The sequence below is a fragment of the Bacillus rossius genome, chromosome 1, assembly GCF_032445375.1.
Source record: "Bacillus rossius redtenbacheri isolate Brsri chromosome 1, Brsri_v3, whole genome shotgun sequence".
Classification (NCBI taxonomy): domain Eukaryota; kingdom Metazoa; phylum Arthropoda; class Insecta; order Phasmatodea; family Bacillidae; genus Bacillus; species Bacillus rossius.
In genome coordinates this window covers 146,675,651-146,697,226 of record NC_086330.1, presented here as the reverse complement: position 1 = coordinate 146,697,226, position 21,576 = coordinate 146,675,651, and the positions used below count along the sequence as shown (strand labels likewise).

Below are 21,576 nucleotides of genomic sequence, written 5' to 3'. Positions count from 1 at the left end.
CAGACATAATCCAAGTAATATTTTCGCAAAATGTTGGGCGTATCAATATGGCAATGGTGTGGTTTTAAAGTTATTTCAATTACGTCAAAGCATGCCGTGGTTTTTCTTAACCTCATTGGTTAAACGGTGTTGTATTTTATCAATGTCATACAAAAAAATAATATTTTATATATTGTGATAGTATTTGTCGTTGCTTTAAAGTAACCTTATTTATTTGGTTTAAAAAATAATAACTGGATCTTTTTTTTTTCTTGGAGAATTATTTAAAATGTAGACTTTTTTTAACAATTTTGGTTTGTTTATATGAATGAGAACAATGTTTGGAAGAGACTTCATAGTTTATTGTGTATGATAATCAATCATTAATTTTTATGATAAAATTGGGTAAAGGCTTATCTCCCGCGTTTTAGGTTTTTGTTGGTATTCGTGTGAACTTTGGCGCCATTACATAGCTCATCACAAATGGTGGAGATTTGCGTTGTGTTTTCGCTTAATTAGAATAAATTGTTCTATTTATTTTTGTGGTTTGTGTGAAGTTGAATTAATTGAAACTTATTAAAATGTTTATCGAAGTGAGAACAATTGATTCTAAGAAAAAAGCCGTTGTCGAAACATCTAAAGCGTACACGATCCGTGACCTCAAAGGAAAAATCGAAAAAAGCTTGTCAATTGATCGCAAGAAACAGCGACTTTTTTTTAGAGGGAAACAGGTATTACATTGAGTTTTCATGTATTTTTTCTTTAGACATGTCATTTATCCTTTCAGTTTTTTTTATTTATGATCCAGGGATGGATAATTTGCTTTTTAATCAATCAATTTGTTATCCTTAGACTGCTTTTAGGAATTGTGTACAATGAATTTCATTTTTTCGGCTACAAATGACACCTCAACAAATAAGTATATACGTATAAAATGCCCAGATCAGAACATTTTGGTTACCTTGAAAACAAATATAGATAATATTTACTAGGTTAAAAAAGTACCAATGTGACATGAATTGAACAACAAATTCAATAGGACGATTTTGCCTCCATTCGTAAAAATAAATAATACTTCTTCAGATACAAACAACAAAAATCTGCAATAATACTAATTATTGTACAATTTTTTAATTCAAATACACTTAATCTAAATACATATTCTTTATAATTGCAGTTATGTACACAACATAATTAATAAATTACCACTGTTGACACATTTAATACCAAAACAAGCACACGCCAAGTTAACCTGGTGCTAAGGAAGTACGTACATGAATATACCACTTATGTCCTAAACCGTTTGCAGGCAACTAAAAACAACCACCACAATAGTTGAAATATTTTTGAAATATTTTTTTTTTATATGTAGAAGCTGCTAATTTAAATAATTAACATTTATCTTTAATGGTTCTGTTAAATTGTATTTAGTACAGCTTTTTAGTTCAAAAATATAAAGGTATGGTCCCTTCTGGCAGAAAGCATGAGATTTGGCATGCATGTAGCTTATATATATGTGCTATAATGTAAAAGTAGAAACACGTCAGTAACTGAATTCCTCCTCCCCCTTCCTCCCTCTATTGGGTCCCCAATCGTGATTTTTTCAATATTTAATGAAAATGGTTAAAGCTACATTAAAATTTCCCATAACCAATAGGTTCTACATTAAATTATCTGAAGAAAAGTTCTTGGATGTATGTTGATAGGATTTATGGTTTTCAAAATATGACTGCATTTGGGCCTGAGATAACTTCCATACTGCGAGGATACGAGATATCACACAAAAGTTCTCTTGAAAATAAGGGAAACATTGAAAAAGAACAATCTTGGAGATGGATAACTCACTGTTGGATGATGAATTACAATATGTAGATTTTGTGTTTGAATTACTCTTTTTAAAAAAAAAAAAAAAAAAAATCAATTTATAATGCATAAAGTTCAGTTAATACAGGGTTCCTAATGTTATATGTGTATGTAAAGCCTCTACATACATTGTGATGCCAAATATTTTTGTTTATTAAACCAAAAAGAAGTAAAATTTTGAAGCACTTATATAAGTACATGCATTTTGTTTTCATCCTGGAACTTTTAAAGTAAAAATAATTACCCGTATGAAAGATAACTGGAAAACACTATAATGTTTGAGGTTGCGTCAAAATGTGCATTGAAGGAACTAGAACACCATCTATATAATCTTGATATGAATGTAATCACATTGTAAAATGTTTTGTGTAGGGGTTAGTAGAAAGGATCTTTTCAACTTTGCTGTACAGATTTCAGGGCAGAGATGAATGATAGTTTCAAAGATGTGATGTGATAGTTTTTTCTATATGTTTTGACTTTCTAAACAAGGCCATAAATATCTGCTTTCCTCCCCTCCTCCCCAGTTGGAAGACTCTCATCTGCTCGTAGACTATAAGATCAACTTGAATGATGTTGTCCAAGTTATGGAGATGGTCAGTGGACCGCCTGCGCCATCACCAAGCGACTCTGAAAGATCTACAACTGAAGACAGTAATACACCTAAGGTAAATATTAAGTTATTCTACCCATGGCCTAGTTAGGCTCCTAGTGGGTAATTCTATTAAAACAAGCAATATTCAGATGGAGAAAATCTTTGGAATAAAAGTCATATTTATTTTGTTTTTATGGATTGATATTTTTTTACTTAACCTTCATAACAAAATAAGCTTATGAGCAATAAATAATTTCACTATTTACATACAAAAAAAATTATATTTTAAAAATTGTGTACCAGGACAATGACACTGCTGCCAGGACAATGATAACAACATACAAAAAACTCTGATAGTCCTAGCACATCCATGAAATAAAATGTAAATAAGTTATGTACCTACTAAAAAAAATAATTAGTTCATCTCATAGTGGACTAAAGATATATGCTTGAGTATAACAGTAAATACATTAAAAAGCAATAAAATAAAGAGTAATACAATTTCAGAATTTCAGAAAGGAAAGTCACTGAATGTGAATTGAGAATCACGATTGCCACATGGTACTGGATGTCCAATCTTCTTTTTAACATTGTGAAAGGCGTAATTAAATATGTCTTTATGAGGGGGGGGGGGGGAATTTAAATGTTGAATCAGTGGCTGGAATCATGACATTCACTTCACACGCATGTTCTGATATTGCCAGAACTTCACCAGGATACTGCTTGCCTTCATATGAGACAACAACCCATTCACCAGGTTGGATGTTGGTAATAATATCTTAAACATATCACACAGTTTTGATAATTGATAAGTTATGATTGAATTAAAAAAATATTTGACAGTAAAATATTTTGCAGTTTACCTTGAGTTTGTTTTGCAGAATCACTGCATTTACTTTCATCTGTAGTAAACTGGCCATTCATTTTTTGTGAGCCAAGATAATATCCATGAGTGCATCATCCTTCATATGTGGGACATAGACAGCTTAGTGATCTAAAGTGTAACGTTTCTGGTTCATTGGAACCGTGGATCACTTGATGAACCTTTATGGTGCCTTTGAAAGGGATCAACGTCTTCTCAGACAGGAATTTTGAGTGAATGGAATCAATAAATTCTGATTTAATCTCAAATAGAAGGATACCAGGACATTCTTTGTAAAGTGCAGCAAATAGATGTTAAAATGTAGGTAAATCTTTTCCTTCTGCAACTATGCGATCTGCTGTTCTTTTCAAAACTCCACCTATTCCATCAGGAGCACCCTTCCCGTGTCCTGCTTCAGAGAAGTTCCAGCAACTGAACCGTACATTTGTAGAAATAGTTGGCAACACTTTTGACATAAGATAAAAATTGGTCTTGTTCCTATACTGGGTAGTGGGTGAGTCACTATAAAAGTATACTTCATTAATGATTTTACTGGCCATAGTTTTTTTTGTAACATTTAGAACTTTCTTTCAATTTTTTGCGTGTGAATCTCTGCTCTCTCGTCATTTTGCTTACAGGCTTGACAATTCTTTTGTCTCTCATATTTAGCATGTCTTTTTAACTTTTCTTGTAACAATCGTCCTGAGTCATTTTTTTATTCTCTCTTGGCACTTCTTCTCTGCAAGTCTTTTCTTCAATAACCTTTCATCATTTGATTGTTTAATTTTACCCATTATGTTTGCTGCTCTTCAAACCTGAAAATATTTAAATATTTTATAATGCATTTACATAGTATGTAAAGAACAGATGAGTATTTCAAATGTGAATGTGACCTGTTCAAAAACAATATTAATTAACATATCCGAATTTGTTTTAAATGGAACAGAATTAAAAATGACACGAGACAAGAAATCATTCGAAGTACTGTCACAACGACAGCACTGTGAATAATTAGCTATGTTAGTGCTTGTCACATGAAGTAGTAGTACTATTTTTTTTCACTATGACCTAGCCTCCATTAATTTCCATTTCATTACATAGTTAAGCTTAGTAAATATATTGTTGAGTTGAGGTAAAATAAAAATAGTATTTACGTGCCTTTAAATAGGCATAAAATATTTTGCATTTTGAAAGCCATAATTATTTTAGTCGTCTTAATATCTGGGAAATAATGTACCATTTCCTTTATAACTGTCTGAATATTGACATCTGTGATAAAATGTGGTGGTGAACAAAAATCACGAGATAAATACTACCTAGTATGCAAATAACATCATTGTCCTGCCATGTTGTCATTGTCTTGCCTCATTATAGCCAGGACAATGATGACCAAGACAATGATGAAACAGACTTTAGTAAAGTATATATTGTTCCCTCCAAAATTTTTGAGGTTAAATATTATATGGCCTGTTTATGATTGATATTACACACTTAAAAATAAAACAAACATTATTTTATTACATACCTGTGGTCAGACTCATTGCCCAGGAAAATGACTGTTAAAAAGCATAAACAGTCAAACACTTATTCTTCTTTGTCAATGTAAGAATAATTTATTCCAAACAAACTTCAATGAACATATTTCCTTTAAGTTGATACTTACACCAATAGATGGCTAAATCCTCTCAAATTGTGCTGCTACCTATCTTTGCTAAAATGAATGAATCAAATGATACCAGGACAATGATGATATTCTTGGAGACAACTATTAAATTTCAATTACAGTAGTCTTTTGATGTGGCAACACTTACTCAATTATTACTAAGTAATAGTTCAAAATCTATAATATATTAATAAAATTACATATAACAAAAAAATTATTTTCTTTTAAGGTTAAATAAAAAACAATTCAATAAAACATGACCAGTGACAGCCAGGACAATGACTTTTTTAAACATAAAAACTATAAACAAATTTAATGTGAATATATTTTTTACATGTTAATGTTATTTTATATAGTGAATAGGATGTTCATTGTTGTAAATTTTTTTTAATGGTTTTATTTAATCGGAAGAACTACGTAGGCCCGAGAGACAACAATATTGCTTGTTTTAATAGAATGACCCTAATGGGAATGAAGTTAAAAGTAATTCCGTAGTATAGTAGGTAGTTCGTGATGCAAATGTTGTGTGCACCTGTTAAATATATTTATTTTGTGTCATTCAGCATAACTGGCAGCCCGTGTAAATTTATTCTATGGTCTGTCTGAAGAATCTTTCAACATAGAAATATTATCAGATAAATTGTTGCATATTAGCCATTAGTGTTTGCATATGTAGAATATTTTATCAGCAGACTTTATTATGAAGTCATAAATCACAAAAACATTATTATATATATTTTTGTAATAGTTATTGTTTCATAGCTTTTTTCTTATATTTAAATTTTTTTTGACGTGACGTCTAATATCGATGAACGCCGGCTGCACGCACGAAAAAGTGTCCCACTACGGATGTCCCACTACGGAGGTGTCCTATTTGCTCATTGTACGCATGCGTGGCATCTCTCTTCCACTCGAATGGAACGACCATCGATTTGACTTTTCAATCATATTTTCGTCGTTTAAATTATTAATATTATGTAATTTAACGATTGTCCACCGATTTTCAGCACAATCGGTAAAGTTATTTAAAAGTAATGTTGAATATTCAAATACATTTTGAACCAACAATGGTGTTTTACAGTTACACACAATAATTCAAATTACAGCCGGGACCTTTTGCACAATGTTTTAAAAAATATTGTAACACATTATAAATAAGTTTGGTGTATTTGGGATGCGTATTTGTTATAAAATCGAGTTATAAAAACGAAATAATATTATTCCCCTACCGTGATCAAAATTTTTATAAATGTATATATAAGATCTGAAACTATTAATTAACCAATATGGCCTCGTGGGTGAGCGATCAGCGGCACTATCTTCTAATTTTAAGGTTGTCGGTTCGAATCCCGACAGGTGCGAATTTTTTTGTACTTGTAAAAATAAATACGACGCACGTAACATTTCAAAAGTAATAAATATATTTGAATAATGAATGAAAATAAAAGTAAATTGATTAATTAAATTGTAAATTTCATTTCACTCCTTTGTATCCATACAAAATAGTGATAATTCAATAAAAATGATTCAATTTTATTCATAAAAGTATGCATAGGTAGATTTTATCATACAAAAAATAGAAAAATTAAAAAAAAAATTCTTCCTCAAATAATATAATATTTTTAATGCCTAAATGGTTTGGTTGCAAAAACCTATTACGGCTCAGTCTCAGGCCGAATATGATATTTCCTTTTCTTCTGGATCAATCATTTCATCAATGTTTTGTTATGACGTTGTCACGTTAAACTATTGTCCGTAAACCGACTTTACAGACAACCAATTTTTTAAGTGAACTAGTATTTCAGTACTCATCAGAGATGTGTAACATCTAACCTCGGTAAAGAGGAAATTCACGTGTTCTCATGTTCCTAGTGTTGCAAATCAACTTAAAATACGAAAATCCGACACGTAGTTTAACGCAAAACTCTTTAAAATAATGCCGAGCTAATAAATAAATAGATAAATAAAAAGGTCGCTTTTAAAATACCAAAATTGTTGGATACGAATCACACACACACTTTCTGCGCTCTACTGAATAGTAAACGTTGCTTGCCACCATCACATGCAGGTATCAATTAGCACACGAAAAAAAACAGGACTTTTTTGCAAATATATTTTTAATATAATAATTTTCATTGCTTTATTACATGCTACGTATTGGTTACTCTATAAAATAATACAATGTAAAAAAAATGCAAGTAATTTAATATTAATTTATGTGCTTGGCCCTTGGATTAGTTTCAAAAATGACTTCTGGTTCAGGAAAAGTGTGACCTTGGCCATCACTGCAATAGATCATCATATTTTTATGAAATCACGTAAAATAAAACATTAATACAATACAAACAAGGTTGATTAAAATTTTAAATTGTTTATTAAAACCAAATTGGGCTTCAAAATAATTGATAAATGTTATAAAGTGGGTTCTGTTCTAACCCAGGGGTCGGCAGACCACGGTGGCGAGCCACATGCGGCTCTTTTCATAGGATTTTACGGCTCTACAACTCATTGCGCTGCCACAACACAAAAAAAAAGCTGACCAAAATCAAACGGCACAGTCAAATTTTATATCTCATCAAAACAAATCCCTAAATAGAGAAAATCATATTTGATAAGTGGAATATTCTTCCTGAACCTATGACACAATGAAAAAACTAGCATTTGCTATTCTAACAATCTTTGGCTCTACCTATTCATGTGAACAAATCATTCTTTTTAATGTATCATATAAAAAATAAAATTGCCTTAAAATTCCATGTAGATACAGAGAAAATGCATGTTGTGGCTCTCTAAAAATTGGAGAATCTGTTTACTTAATATTTGGCTCATCTCACACTAAAGTCTGCCAACCCCTCTACTAACCATTTTCTTGTTCATTACACTTTACGTATCCTTTACATAGCATTCTGTCATTTATTACTGATAAAACAATCTTTAAATAGCTTGCATTTATTTTTATTTATTTTTTTGCAGGTAAAGCAAGAAATGGGAGAGAGTAAATATTATGAGGTAAGTTTAATCCAGGTTTATTTTCTTCGTCGTAATGAATTGTTTTTCATTTTGGATGGGCCCTTAAAATCCTCAAATGCCATCAAATCCTTAGTATTTTTCCTTCAATATTCAAGGATAAATGTTCAAAGGAAAAATTAAATTAAATAAAAAATTTAACATTGATAACCTAAGTTTACGAGGCCAATTGTTTTTTCGTCATATGTGTCCTGTTACCAATCCCCAAGGTATTGTATTTTAAACATGTAATTTTATAAATAAAATTACAGTATTTATTGATTCTGGAAACTTAAATTTGTGAAACAACCATTTATAGGGTATAATGTTTCAACACCATAGTTTCTATTTTTCATTTATTGTATATTATTTTATTTTTGACCCCTGAGACCTAGATTTGGATTCAACAGGTGTATTTGAGATACTCTCTGAGATTTGAATTTGAGAATCTGATTTGATAAAATCGGGATCTGACCCATCACTAGTTTTCATGCTTTTTCATGATGTAATTACAGGCCTCAGGATGATCAAAAGCCTGTGTTAGGTTTCTAAGGTGGGCTGTGAATACTTAAATAATGTGATATTGTTGCAGATTGGAGACTGTGTTGACGTAAAGGAAAGCCCGGAGACAGGCTGGGTCGAGGGAAAGATAAAGAACATATGGAAGAACAAGGATGAACAAGACAGCAAGGGCAACACGGAGGGTCTGACTTATGTTGTGGAAAGTCAGAGGTTAGTGAGTCTGCCATGTAGCGACAGGTTTTCCTGGCATTTTTTGTTGGTAAATATGTAGTTGGGCGGTATTTGCAAAAAAAAATGTTAAAAATCCGAAAATACTTTTATTCTGTGCTCTTTAACTTCCTCTTTTCATTAAAAGCGGCGGAGGTAAGAAATTCCAAATACTTTAGGAGATATCGAATTTTTAAATTTCATCATATGTAGTTGGGCGGTATTTGCAAAAAAAATGTTAAAAATCCGAAAATACTTTTATTCTGTGCTCTTTAACTTCCTCTTTTCATTAAAAGCGGCGGAGATAAGAAATTCCAAATACTTTAGGAGATTTCGAATTTTTAAATTTCATCACAATTATACCAGTGCATTCATGTGGCATTCCGCATTGTTTCTTGTTTACGAGTATCTATTTTTTTATTGGATAATGATGTCACGTGATTGATCGTGATAGGCCAGAATTCAAATGAACCAATACCTGATTATTTAGTTCATTTATTGTTTTAAAACGGTGTTTAATTACCGCCTCCAACTTAGGCGAGTTTTTAACGTTTCTAATTTTAAAGTCTTATTTTTTATTGTTGCGCAAGTAATAAGTAACAAAAAAATTTTACGTGAGTTGTTACTGTTAATCCTTTGTCCCGGTTTGTTAGGTCAGGTCAGTTACATTATAAATACTTTGAAACTAAGCGTACATTAGAAATAATATGAAATTATTTCAATGGTTCTTTAGTTTTAAAGTATTTATAATGCAACTGACCTGACCTAATCAACCATTTTCATTAATTAGGCATTCACAAACACACGGCAAAATAAAAAAATGGCGGCGGTCGAATGATAAACACAGGTCTTGTATGCAAAATAAGAACGGCGATATCTCCTAAAGTATTTGGAATTTCTTATCTCCGCCGCTTTTAATGAAAAGAGGAAGTCAAAGAGCATCTAATAAAGGTATTTTCGGACTTTTAACATTTTTTCCGCAAATACCGCTTGACTACATATGATGAAATTTAAAAATTCGATACCTTCTAAAATATTTGGAATTTATTAGGTACTTCCGCCACTTTTAATGAAAAGAGGAAGTTGAAGAGCGTCTAATAAAGGTATTTTCGGATTTTTAACATTTTTTTTTCCGCAAATACCGCTCAACTACATATTTACCTTTTTGTTTCCTTTTCCAAGTTTTTAACTGTGCATGTTAACTTGTAACTTTCAATGGTTTTCTGTCTGTAGTGCTAGTTTTCTCATATAACGAGAATGTTGGCAGCAATGATATAAGGGAAGGTGAGTTGTGAAGTGCTTCGTAATGCAAACCACAAGTGTTAGGAAGGCAATTGTCCATGGCCTGTCCTGAAAAAATAGGATAAATCTATTGTGAATACCAAAATAAATATGGCCAGGATGAAATTTGAATATGGGTGTTCTGAAATGCAAGCCCAGTAATCTTACCTGCACCGCCTCGCTTAAATACTGATATAAACTTAAAATTATAAGCTTAAGACCTGTGTTTGAACTATATTAGGCCATATATACCAAGGATTTTGTGGAATACATTTAGAAATTACGAATAATATATGAAACAAAAGCTAGTGTATATTATTTCATGTTTGTCTTAAGTTTAGTTTTAGTTATTTGGCACTATACTGATTTTAAACTCCATTTTCTTTGACATCACTCCTCAAGGTTGTATTTTTCCATATTCACCAGGGTGTCTACAGGTCAAGGAAGTCCCAAAAAGTTAATGAAATTAAAGGACGGTTCACATATTCACAAAAGAGTCCCATTGGTGCTTGAAGATTACGACTTAAATTTCCAAGAGCCCTTTAGCTAGCTTGCGTTTGTTTTTTGATGCCTCATTTCAATTTATACTAGCACATTAAACATACTTTTGTTCCTAATCTGGTGGAATTTATTCCTGAAGATTTTTTATGACTTTTCTGTGAATGATATATATAAAATATTGTTTTTAGTTATGAATATTATATACAAAAAAACTGAGATAAAAAAAAAGTATTTTTACAATTATTTAAATTAAAAAGTCCAGAAACTGGTATACCAGGTATTTGTAGGCATCCTCTTTGAACAATATCTTGGTGGTGAATCTAAATGTCACTAACTTTAAAATCCTCTGCTAGAATTAGGATTTTCCCAGCTACCTATAAAATGGTTCCGACTCCCACTCTGGCTGGCAGGTTCGGGGAGCTGGACTTGACAGAGACGTCCACAATACGGCCTCGCGCCAGGGACCCAGTGGAGATTGCAGACCTGAACCCAGGCGACCGAGTGCTAGTGAACTACAACATCCAGGAGCCAGCGAGTGCGGGGTTCTGGTTCGACTACACCGTCGCCAAGGTGGTGTTGACCAAGTCGAAGAAGGAGGTGGTGGGCACGTTGCACATCACCGAGGACAACTACCTCGACGACGTCAGACCCCCCTCCCTGGAGTTCCTCAAGGTCGTCGTGCCCAAGCCACGCTCGGAAATGACTGAGGAGGAACTGAGTCTCATGAAAACTGACACCAAACCCCGTGAGTTGTCATTGATAGTAGCTGCACTTGTGCTGCCTCTGGCATTAAGGTAGCTTAAAGTTCATTTTAGTAGTTTATATTGAAAATTGTCGAAAAACACAATATAATGTTTGTGCAACCTATTCAAAACCACTGAAATTGTTTGGTATCTCAAGTATTATATGATCTTAACCCCCATGTTTATTTCATTGTAGTTAATTAGACACAACGATAACCTTATACTGTATGTACCTGAAATAATACAATGATTTTTACTACAGATACCTCAATTTCCGATACCGATTCCGATACTCCGATAACACCACTGTTTCCGATACCACTGCCGATACCAAAACCGATACTCTCAATTTTTATTTGTTTTCTTACAAAGAGTTAAAATTTTAAGTAAAATGTATGTTAAATTGTAATATGCTAGACATTTTTTAATCAATTGTGTTTATTTTATTTACAGTAGAACCCTGTTATAATGAATCTGAAGGGAGTAGTTTATATGTTCACTATAGAAGGGAAACTTTATATCTGGGAAAACTTTTATATTGGCAATACATACTCAAAAGCATAATCTTTACTACACATAGGCCTAAGCCAAGAAAAGAACGAATGAAAATACTCAAAGCAACAGTTTTATGAGCAAATGCAGATATTATTTTTAATACACTACACATGTACAAACTTTCTATTAATGGTTCTTCGACATCGGCGTAATTTCCTTTTTTCAGGCGTTTAATCCTCTGTGACGTATTCGCAGCTTGAGAAAGAAGATTGTTCGGCTTGTTTAATATTGTACTTAATGTGGATGTGCAATTCTCGCACAGATAATGCCTTACGTTTTTTAACGCGTTTTTCACCCTTTTTTATGTACGTATTTCTTATTGAAGCACATTTTCAGCTTAATAACATGAAATTCTTTTTACCGTCAAAAGTAAATAAACGAAAAATAACGAGTCTGGCGCATCAAAGATCACTACGTATCATTTAGTATTGCAGTTGCTAAAGCTGGAACGAAAATTTCTTACTTTCTATGGAAAAATTTAGTCCCCAGAGTTCTATCTAGTGGTAGTCTTACGAACCTTACTCGATCAAAATGTCCGAAACGTGAACGATAAAAATGAGACGTAAAAATATTGAATTTGCTGCTATAATGTACATACGTATTTGTGTGGCGGTAATTTATGTTTAATTTTGATAACTTATTAAATGTACACGCGTTCGCCCATTCTTTAACTATGCAGGGAAAATTATTTATTTTCACCAAACTGAGCACCATTTCTGGCTACACGTAGCCTACCGAGGCCACTCGATTACGACTTGTTTATAATATGAACAGTGGACAATCGAGTAGCATATTGCGGAGAAAAACGTTAATGTGATCCAGAATAGACGTTTTATGAGAATACTTGCAATTACCGTATTGGCCCGAATATAAGGCGACCCCGAATATAAGGCGACCTGCAGTTTCAGGAGGCCAAACAAATGTAAAAATAATTTTTGGTATAAATTAATGTGAAAATTCATTAGACATACATTTTGTGTTGCTAAATTGTTTTTGCATTTATGTATAACAATTAATTTATATTTATCACATTACTTATTTAAAATAAGTTTGAATGGCCTACCCTAAAAGTCAAAAGAAAACAATTAGAAAATATTTACATTTTTAAGTATTACACTAGAAATCTTTTCGTATGTTTACTCTAATGAAGCTGCATAATTGTCATCTTCAGAGCTGTTTATTTGTCTAGGGCTCGTTCCCCGCCGTTCCACCAATGTGTGATTGTTCATTTTTCACAGTTTACTGTATCTACGAATTTAAAATTTTTACAATGGCTATTAATCCCTCTTAAAATACAGCATTTAACTTTCCGTTTGACTTAAGCTACATATTACCACAGAACAAGGCGTATTACTATTTAGTAGTGTGTTAAACGTAAAAAAAGCAAACAAAGAATGCATCTTGCCGGAACAAAACAAGTGGCTAGCTGACATGATGAAGCATACGGCCAAGAATAACTTCGGTTACGTGACCGCGTATATTTGTCCATATTACTCTCTGACAGAGAGAGTCTGTTCTATGAATTTGAAAGAATAATCTATTATAATTATGAAAGGTTTTTACATAAATAAAGAGTGGATTATTAAAATAGCTTTTGAAGCAACGTACCAAATTCCTATTAATATGGCGTCTTCGTGCGTGTTCAGCAATGTTCGTTTTACAACAAAGAAATATTGTGGAAAGACAGTTGGCAGCCGTGAATTTCCAAACATTACATCCGAAATGTTTGTAAACGTAAACAATCGTTCTGAAAATAACTGTGATGTTTTAGTACAAATATTTCCGTTAAAAATCTGAAGAAAAATTACCGTAAATGTTAACACGCGATTGTACACAAAGTACAAATATGAATTGTGAAATAAAAGGTTGCCATTTTGAGATGCTTCAACATTCACGTTTTTACTCAAGAACAAATATTTTAATTTTCAACTTCAAACAATTGTCAATTACTGCAATATTAGGTGGATTTATGGTTTTTCCCCGTGTGAGGTAACAAAGTTTTAGTTAATATAAAAAATTGTGAACGTTTTGTTAAACAATGTTTCTACTGTAGCTTTCAGCTTGGAACTAATGTTTGCGGTTCTGACGTCTTGGGTGCGAAAATAAGGCGACTTCCAATTTTTGCATCTCTCGTTTATGTAAAAATGGTCGCCTTATATTCGGACCAATACGGTATATGAAAATATTTGAGATAAATGTGCACATTATGTCGGCAAAATTTGTTCGTGGTACACGGGAAAACGTATCAACATTGACAAAAGTTGTGCGCTATATCCAATAAATTAATACATAACCTTACATCATTTTGCCGGGACCGAGACGGAAATTCACAATAAACGGGAATTCATTATAGGCGGGTTCACTATAAACGGGTTCTACTGTACATATTAACAAATTCTGATTTTGCTCCTGAAAAGTAACTGTATTTAGGAGTGCTTGAGATTACACTTCAAAAAAATCAACTGATTCACATGATCTGGCAGCAGAGATGACCTGTGGTCAGTTACAATCAACCCTGCTTGAGAAAATATTTGCTCTGAATAAACTGATCCTGCAGGAACTCCAGTACTCTGCACATGAATGCTTGAGTGAGCAGAGTGGTGTGCTCAGGTAACGATCAATCTCTTTTTCTGACTACACTCGTACATCAAACTATGAGTTTCCGGCTCCTTTGGTGATAAGCTGCTTTGTAATCTTTTTTAAAAAAAAAAAAAAAAAAAAAAACATAACACAAACAAAAAAAAACAAACAAAATTTAACATACTTTTTTTTTAAATAATGTTCTTTAATTTTAATATGTCATAAATAGAGACCTGAAAAATAGCATTTGCTATAAAGCGAAAAATAACGCGAATTTCGGCCTTTTATTTTGAATAATGTGAATTTCGGTCTTTTGTGCTAAAAACGTGAATTTTAGCATTTTGTTTGGTGTTCTATTTTTTTTATTTCAATTTCATTAGTACACTTTGACTGCCATTTACTTAATATTAAACCAATTAGGCAATTACTTAAAGTACCGTATAATTACGCAACCCGTTCTTAGTATCAATTACAATGAAAATAAAAGTCGTGAAGCAGAACCAAATCACGTAAGCGTAATTATCGCCATTTGCCACAAACACTGCATGGCAACGTGCGTGCCGAGCTATTGAATGTAGTTCTTTTCACACGAGACAGAGTACGCACGGTGTATGCGATCCAGCTATCGAAGTTAGACAACATGCGCGCACTCTGCACAGACACAAAACCAACTAGCTGGACTAGCTCTTGGTTCCTTGGATGTTTGGTGTTTGTTTTAGTTTTGTATTATGCGTACTGCAGAGTGGCAATGGATGTGGAGTTGATATTTTTTATAAATTTTTTATAAATCCATTTGAGGTATTTTGTTACATAAGGACTGGAGCACGAATGCAGACGTTAGTACGGTTGTACTGTAGGCGGATGTTATCTACTCTGTGGGCAAACGTTTTGTTTACTTTTTTCACTCGTTGGCAAATACGGTAAAATGATAGTACTTACAGAAAGAATTTTTTTTTCTTTATAAACAGCAGTGGTAGCAATTGTTCTACTATCTAGAAACAAGCTCATGGTCTGTTAAAATGACCTAGAAATAAAGATTCAAAATATTATGTACCAGGACTAGGTTTTCATTGTGTGTTATTTTTGCGTCCACGATGCCGAAACCAACGGTGCATGTACAGCAACGAGCAGCCGAGTTCAAAAGTGAAGGACTTTATGCCTCTGATTCTCAAACTCTTATGTGCCGTTTTTGTAACTGTGTAATTTCATATGTAACTGTGTAATTTCATATGAAAAGAAAGATGCCGTGATAAAACATACAAAAACACAAAATTACAAAAACACATCAACCTTTCGAAAAAGCAAAACTCTTCTGAAAATAAAAGTATGATTCAAACATCTGTACTTGCCAACCTACATAGTGCAAAAAGGAGGAAATTGGCAGTTGAAAATCTTGCAGTTAAAACTACTGAGACTTTCTCAAAAGCCAACATTCCTTTGGAAAAGCTGAATGATCCTAATTTAAGGGCGTATGTCCCGTTCCAGGTCATGATTTTAGATTTATATTAATCACTGATCAACTTTTAGACATTTTCAATCGTTTAACTTTCACGAAATGAAAAATATATATAGTTGCATACTTTTTGCATAATTAGCTACCAAAGTTACATTTTTAACCTTTTTGGGTTGTACAAATAAGGAGAATTTAATTTATTGCAGAACTGAAACTTTTTAGGATTAACTGCTATGCCACTGGCTACTTCAAGAAATGGTTTGCATTTCTTTCAGAAAATATTAATTAATTTTACCTGACATTTCAAAATTCTCAAAATTTGTATGATCTTGACAGCCAAGAAACCTGAAATGAGTTTTTGTGATAGAAATGCAAACCATTTTTGCTGAGCACTTCTTAATGCACTCTCTCAGTTGTTCCTTTATTTTTTCTTTGGTGGTTACATTAGTGAAAGTGCATGCCTTGACCAACCTCTCAGTTTCTAATGGCAGATAGCCATGAGCATACCTATCTAATGCAGAACTAACAGCTTTGAGTTCATCCCAAATTTTGTGCCCATATGGATACTTCGACCCTTCAAGTGTGTTCATCAATGCTGAAATCTTTATAAAACCTCGGATACAAATGAAATCTCTATTTTCAACTGTGCAGCTGATTGTCTGTCCTGGAACATTGATGTCACACTAGGAGTACTGCTGCTGTGACACTCATCTTCAAGGTTGTTGAAAAAATCAACAAGCACATCGAAGTATGTGTTTAAGTACTGCACAGCCTTAAACCATGAGTTCCAGTGAGTTATTTCTGGTGCAGGAAACTAGAGGGAAGGGAGGGAAGGATATTTCTTCTTGATAAAGTTTAAGTACTTGTTTCTCAATTTCCTGGAGTGCAAAAATGCCATCTTAAGTTTTGATACAAGTAGGTTTAAACTATGTAATTCCTTCAAAAATATGTCCCCAACTAAGTTCAGTTTGTGAGCAAAACACTGAAAATGTAGCAGATTATCCCCAACAATGGTTTGTAATGCTTGGAAACATTTTCCCATATAGCGTGCTGAATCAGAAACAAAACTGTACTCAATGCCATACTCCTTTATGCAGTCAATAATAGACTGACTGCATGTTGTTCCATCTGCCTTCTCCAGGAATGAGCAACTTGCCAAATAAACCTCTTGTTCAGCTGTTGGTGTCATGGTCCTAAATAAAATGGCAAATACGCACCTGCCTTTGTTATCAGAAGTTTCATCTGCTACTATTACAACTGGCTTGTCTTTTAGTGCAGCTTTGATTTTAAGCTTCATCTCTTCTCCACAAACTGGCACATAATTGCTTCTCCGTGTGCTTGCACCAGGCAAGTCTCCGGAACCAGGCACATTCCTGTCAAACAATTACAATGTTACTTAAACTGTGACACAGTATAAATTTCAACATCCACTTTAAACTATAAAACAGAGTAGGCCTATGTTGTCACTACTTTCATATTTTATTTTGCATTAAGTAAACTGAAAACTGTAGTAAGCATACTAAAGTTTTAACATTTTCATCTAGATGTAGACACAAAACAAGTTATCGTAATAGTTCTGGCCAACTGCTTAGTTTATGCCTATTCTCATCTTTTCAGTAAGATTTTAGAACTACATGACAGACCTTTGCATTTGAAAATTTACTGACATGATCCACACAAAAAAATAACCATACAATTTGTAGTCAGTGAAAGCATAGTTTACATGACACTTTGAAAAATTCAGTCAAACCTCATTATTACAAACCTGAAGGGACCATATTTTAGCACTTTGTAATAACGAGGGTTTGTATTAACCAAACTATTGGGATATCATGACAAAAAAAATTGATTGAAATTTAAATGCCTATCTTTCCAATTATAAAGAAAATTATACACACCGTTGGTAGTATAAGCTGGCTTCACTACATGCATGACAATATGTAAACACTGAAGAAAACAAACACAATGCAACACTTACAGAATAAATCATAATACAAACTTCAATAAACTTGCATTCATGACACATTTTCAATTCAAACATTTGGTTTAAAAAAAAGCATCAATTCTTGTTTGCACTATCTTTTTCTTATAGGCATTGTTTACCACATTTAACTTTGGTCATATATACTGCTGCCGACTCCCTACACATAGTTCTGCCAACAAGATTGTTGCGATCCTTAAACCGTTGTAGCCAACCATTGCTGAACTTGGTCTGAAATTCCTAACCTCAATGCTAGGTAGTCAGTCTTCTTCTGAATCATAGGTCCAGAAATTGGCAAGTTTGCTGCACACATTTCTTAAAACCACTGCAACAATGTAGCTTCCATTTCTTGATGTTTTTGGCCTCGCATTCTTTTTCTTGTTGATAATCTGCACGAACTCACAAAAGCAGATTCAATCTTTTCACGATTTTTTAATATTGTCGACAACAACGATTGCGGGATGTTAAGTTCTCTCGCAATTTCAGTTTTCGTTCTCTCTCCGTTGTCTACTTCTTCGATAATTTTAACTTTAACTTGCAATGTAAGTTCGTTGCGTTTACGTTTCGCAGTCATATTACAAAACAACAAACACTCTAAATTGAGGTTAAGATACACGTGCGTGAACAATGGAAAATATCAGAACTTTTTTCCATAGATTGTTTAAACTTCTACGTATGTACACTTCCGACAACTAATATTAATAAGGTATAGAGTTCTTTCCTTTTCGTTTTCTGTTTACAACATGGCATCTTTTCTAGTTTAGTTACTAACATCACCACTAGAGTTGAACTTTTCATCTTGTTTTTCGACCATTTTGCGCTGTAGGATACATACATGTATCTTTGGAGAAACGTTTGTTTACATGATGGTTATGAAGACGATTTACTTTAGACTTCGGCGGTGAAATTCGTATTAACCATTTACTTATACACGTTAACAGCTACTTGAGGGATCAAAACAACTTCGTAATTCATATTAACCGTATTTCGTATTAAAAGTACTGAATAACATAGGAAATCATACTTTATTTTCCGGGACTGTGAAAGTACTTCGCATAAACGGGAATTTTGTACTAAGCGGATTCGTATTAATGAGGTTTGACTGTATTCCTGAACGGCTGGGTGATCCAACTTGTGGAGAGGTATATTCGGTTCCAAACACGTTTACTGTGTCGTGAATGAAACTCTTTTTTTCAATATTCGCCTTCTTTTGGTTTTCGATCATGCCAGAAACCGTTGCTTGCCATTTTACTGACTTTTTTCCTTCATCCGACTTCTCTGTGAATCTTTTTTTTGCAGCCTGATGTCCCTCAGATTTAATGTGCTTTTCAAGTACATCTTTTTTTTTCCACTCCAGACAGCGATTTTATAAATTGCACATTAAAATATTCGTATCACTTTCATATAACTGTTCACTTTTGTATGGAAATGATGTTTCGTCCCATTTTTACCACGAGAAATAACAGTATACAACACATTCACGAGTATGCATGTATTTGTAAACACACCACCTTCCACAAACTACACAAGAACGCGGCTTTCACGTGAAACACAGCCAGAAAATGGGACTTACAATTGTTAGCGCGGCGAAGCAGAGATGTCGCAATATGGTGGCCTAAAAACTTGACTCTGCAAGATGACTGACAATCTTCCAGCTAGTTGTTCTTTGCTTTGTTTACAATCGCGAGGCACGTATGGCCATTCTTCATTCAATATTTACGAACAATAGTTGTGAATGACGTGACAATAAGATACTAGTGCTGAATATGCCATAAAATAATGGTTTCTTTTGATACTGAACTGAAACGAAATACATTCAGTAAATAAATTGTGTAGAGTGAAGACGAATCTACGTTTTTTACCTTGATTTCGCATTTATCTTGGAATAGTCTAGATTTCACATTTTATAGTGAAAAAAATATAATTAAGCATATTTTCGCATCTATTAAGCGAAAACAAAAAATCACCATTCCTAAGGATACATGTATCAATTTCGAAACAGCCCTAATTTTTGTCTAAACTGCTGAATTATAAATGCAAAACTTGTGTTTTGCCATTGGAAGAAAGTAAATTAAGAGCGATGGGAACAGGTTAGTTTACAAACTACATGCTCTGTAGATGCTGTTGATTACTGCTGCCTGAAACTCCAGTTTGTTGAAAAACTATACTATCTGCCTGTAAAGTTTGTCACTTATGTCACTTTAGTCCTCTCTTGTTTGCGGCTTCCTGAACCTAGGGGAGGAGGGAGGTGTGAGCTGGCGACAGATGAGATAGGATAACACTTAAGAATGCCAATTTTACTCTCCTTGGTAAAATAGACTTTAGAATGCCTACTTTTACTCTCCTTGGTAAAATTAAGTAAGTTGATAACTTAGTTATGTGTACATATTAACGTTAACTCATAATTAGCAAATTGAACTACATTGGCAAGAAGTGATATTTTTTTTTCTGAACTGATAGTTATGACATGCTCTAAAGTGAACTTAATTTTATGATTTGTGCTCCAAAGGGAAGAAACTAAAGGACTTACGATAAAGGCCTATCTCGGTAAGATAAAATATATATACACACACACAGACACACACAGACACACACACAGAGACACACACACACACACACACACACTAGGGATGGGACGAATCCACATTTTGGTCGAATCAGCATCCTTGTTCGAATCCTGAGTGTTTGTCATCGAATTTCGAATCCCAGTCCACACTATACTTCACCACATGTTATTAAAAAAAGACACATTTATTTTAAAAAATTAAATAGGCCTATGTATTAAAAAAAATCACATGTGTATTTATAAAATTATAAATAATAAGTGCATAGTGTATACACCTCATATAAAATAGAGACAAATAACCTCAAAAACCACACACGTAAGTTTGCATCTGTCTAATTCTCTGTTAAATTAATCCTTCCTATGTTTTCAATAAAATGTGTTTGTATAAAAGACACCATTTAAAAAAAGTTACGTTTTTTCTACAATGTTATATTATTGAAGGTTGGAAATGATCTGAGTAGTTATGCTAATTGACAAAATGCAGCGTAGTTTATCTTATGTTTGTGCTATTTCCGTTACCGTAATAATATAGTTTAGGTATACAATTTTCAATTACTGCCGTATTTACTTGTGTATAGCGCGCCCTCGTGTATAGTGCGCACCACGATTTTTGCAACAAATTCCAAAGGAAAAAAATTATAACTTTTTTTCCCATAAATAAATTTTACTAACATTTTGTGATACCTGTTAAGTAATTACTTATGAAACAAATGATTATTTACATTGATGTGTGGTGATGTGTCAGGAAAATACTTAAATTAAATACTCTTCCAACTAAAAGCGAACTTTTGTGGCATACTGTACCATCTGAAACGACACAAGCAGCTAAACTCTGCTGTGTAGATGGAATATAATGAAGCGCTGTATCGTCACAACTGGTACGAGGTCGGGAGGGAGGGAGGGAGGGAGGCTGGCAGGAACGGACTATGACCATTAAGTAATTTTGACAGTTGACAGGACTAAACACCACCGCTCCCATCACGCTACGTTGCTAAGCTGGCTCGGATGACTCGCAGGTAGCTGCTGGGACGAGGAAGCGAAGGAAGTGGGCGGGGGACTGGTGTCAACGCGCTCTCTCTCTCTCTCTCTCTCTCTCTCCTCTCTCTCTCTCTCTCTCTCTCTCTCTCTCTCTCTCTCTCTCTCTCTCTCTCTCTCTCCTCTTCTCTCTCTCTCTCTCTCTCCTCTCTCTCTCTCTCTCCTCTCTCTCTCTCTCTCCTCTCTC

At 33.6% G+C, this 21,576-nt stretch overlaps 1 protein-coding gene across 1 annotated transcript in view; it reads left to right on the top strand.

Moving 5' to 3' along the window:
* Positions 1-388: 388 nt before the first annotated feature.
* LOC134546258 (E3 ubiquitin-protein ligase UHRF1-like) overlaps positions 389-21,576 on the top strand; it is an 85,296-nt gene continuing 64,108 nt past the window's right edge. The window contains exons 1-5 of the mRNA XM_063388958.1: positions 389-710; positions 2,367-2,507; positions 7,933-7,968; positions 8,558-8,697; positions 10,887-11,221. Coding sequence (XP_063245028.1) covers positions 561-710; positions 2,367-2,507; positions 7,933-7,968; positions 8,558-8,697; positions 10,887-11,221 — 802 coding nt within the window. The 5' untranslated portion in view covers positions 389-560. The remainder of the gene's footprint in view (positions 711-2,366; positions 2,508-7,932; positions 7,969-8,557; positions 8,698-10,886; positions 11,222-21,576) is intronic.